Source organism: Penaeus japonicus, unplaced genomic scaffold (genome assembly GCF_977035675.1).
Source record: "Penaeus japonicus unplaced genomic scaffold, GWHDUDI00000001_assembly GWHDUDI00000039, whole genome shotgun sequence".
In the NCBI taxonomy this organism is placed as follows: Eukaryota; Metazoa; Arthropoda; class Malacostraca; order Decapoda; family Penaeidae; genus Penaeus; species Penaeus japonicus.
This window is the reverse complement of record NW_028234441.1, coordinates 19,767,863-19,770,362: the sequence shown is the minus strand read 5'-3', so window position 1 is coordinate 19,770,362 and position 2,500 is coordinate 19,767,863. Positions and strand designations below refer to the sequence as shown.

The 2,500-nt window shown below is 47.0% G+C and overlaps 1 protein-coding gene across 5 annotated transcripts in view; it reads right to left on the bottom strand.

Annotated features, from left to right (window-relative positions):
• The window catches only part of LOC122244038 (kinesin heavy chain), a 62,686-nt gene that overhangs the window by 11,942 nt on the left and 48,244 nt on the right, over positions 1–2,500 (bottom strand). For all 5 annotated transcript variants that reach the window (XM_086533626.1, XM_086533630.1, XM_086533627.1 and 2 more), the window contains 2 exons: positions 1,983–2,115; positions 501–689 (listed from right to left, as the gene is read on the bottom strand). In XM_086533626.1, the coding sequence (XP_086389752.1) occupies positions 501–689; positions 1,983–2,115 (322 nt within the window). The remainder of the gene's footprint in view (positions 1–500; positions 690–1,982; positions 2,116–2,500) is intronic.

The following is a 2,500-nucleotide window of genomic DNA, read 5'->3' as shown; positions in this document are numbered from 1 at the left end:
TCCTCCCCCCTTTCTCCTCTTCCTCCACTCTTCCTTATTCTCCTCTATTCCCCCTCCTCTCTCTCCTCCTTCACTCCCTTCCTTCCTTTTACTCTTCCTCCTTCATCCTCTTTTCTATCCCCCCCCCCCTCATCCTCATCCTTCACGGAAGAGAGGAAGAAGGGGATTCCCTCCTTCCTCCACCCACTCACCACCCCTTCTTCTCACCACCCCTCCCACCCTTCACGCTCCACCCCTCACCACCCTCCTCCTTCCACCATCCTCCCTCCACCCCTCTCCACCTCCCTCCTCCTTCCACGCTCCCTCCACCTCTCTCCTTCCACCCACGCTCCACCGCCCCTCTCCACCTACCTTAAACCCACCACCCACCTCCCTCCTTAAACCCACCCTCCACCTTAAACCCACCTCCCACCCTCCACCTTCCACCCACCACCTCCTCCACCTCCACCACCTTCCACCCACCTCTTCCTCCTCCTGCACCCACACGCTCCAACACTTACCTTAACGCGCTCCATGGTGGCCCTAAGCCGCTTCTCCAGCTTGGGCAGCTCGCATCGCAGGTCGGCGTTGTCTCGAACCAGCTGTTTGTGCACCTTCGTCAGCTGATCCAAGTTATTCTCAAGGAAGCTGATCTTCTGCTTCTGTGCCACCGAGCCGCCCAGGATGTCTTCGTCCTCTCCAGCTGCTGACTGTTTTTTTTTTTTTTTTTTTTTTTTTTTTTTTAGGGGGGGGGGTGAAGGGGTGGAAGGGGGAGAGGTTATTTCGATTATTTATTTGTTTGTTTGTCTATCTGGTGATATATTTGTATGTCTATTTGGGTAGCTGTCTATGGATTTATTTGTCTATCTATCTATCTATTTCATGTACCTGTCTATCTATCTGTCTATCTATCTATCAATTTATCTATCTATCTATCCATATCTATCTATCTATCTACATATCTATCTATCTATATATCTATTTATATATTTATTTATTTACGTATCATCTATTTATGTATCTGTTTATATATCTATCTATTTATCTATCTACATATCTATTTACCTATCTATCTATCTATCCATCCGTCTATCCATCTTGTTATCTATCTATCCGTCTATCCATCTTGTTATATATCTATCCACTTATGTGTCTGTCTATCTATCTATCTAATTATCTAATTATCTACCTATCTATCTGTTAACCTGTCCCTCTATTCCTTTACTCACCTCATCTATTTACTCATCAAAAACTTTCCCAACTCACTTATCTATCTATGTATTCATCCATCTACTTATCCATCTCTCCAAAAACTCAATATTTCACTTACTTATTCATCTCTTTACTCACCAACTTACTCATCATTCAGCCGCCTAACCCCCCCCCCCCCCAGCAGATCTTCTATTCCTCACCAACTCATTCACTCCTACTACTTTCCTTATTCATCGACTCTAAATTTACTTATGACTCACACTCTCAACTCTGGTCTTTATCTTTTTACGTATTTACTGATCCCTTGAATCCAACTGACTCATGACTCACTCTCCCAGTTCATCCACCCCCTTTACTCAACTAACTCACGCCCTACGACTCCCCTTCCTACCCTCCTACCCCTTTCATCCTAACAGACTAACGACTCACTCATTCACTCGCGACTCACCCCCAACCCCATTCACACAAACAGAACAGAACGCTATCTACCTTCCTACCCCCGTTTATTCAACAAATTCACGACTGACTCATGACTGACTCACCCTGCAACCCCATTCACCTTCCTACCCCCTTTCCTCAACCAACTAACGACTGATTGACGACTGACTCACAACTGACTCATGACTGACTCACCCTCCAACCCCCTTTCCTCAACTAACTCACGACTGACTCACGACTGACTCACCCTCCAACCCCATTCACCTTCCTACCCCTTTTACTCACCCAACTCACGACTGACTCACAACTAACTCACAACTAACTGACTCACAACTAACTCACAACTGACTCACCCTCCTAACTCTGGCCTGCAGATCCTGAACGAAGAGCTTCCGAAGGTTATGAAGCGTTTGAAGCTCCTTGGCCACAGTGTCCTCCAAGCCCTTCAGGTCGTGGTGAGCTTGTTCCCGCCGCTCGTTCAGGGCACTGGGGGCACGATGAGGGGGGGGGAGAAAGAGGGGAGAGGGGGGATGAGTAAGTTCATTTGGGTGTGGTTAGAGGGGGGGGGTATGGTATGGGGTATGTGGGATGAGTTTCTTAATGAGCGTCTTGTGATTAAATGGGTGAGTGAGTAGATTTAGAAGGGAGGGAGAGAGAGAAAGAGGGAGAGAGAGAGGGAGAGAGAGAGAGAGAGAGAGAGAGAGAGAGAGAGAGAGAGAGAGAGAGAGAGAGAGAGAGAGAGAGAGAGAGAGAGAGAGCAGAGAGAGAAAAGAGATAGAGAGAGAACAGAGAGACAACAGAGAGAGAAGAGAGTAGAAGAGAGAAGAGAGAGACAGAAAGACAAGAGAGAAAGAAAGAGAGAGAGAGAGAG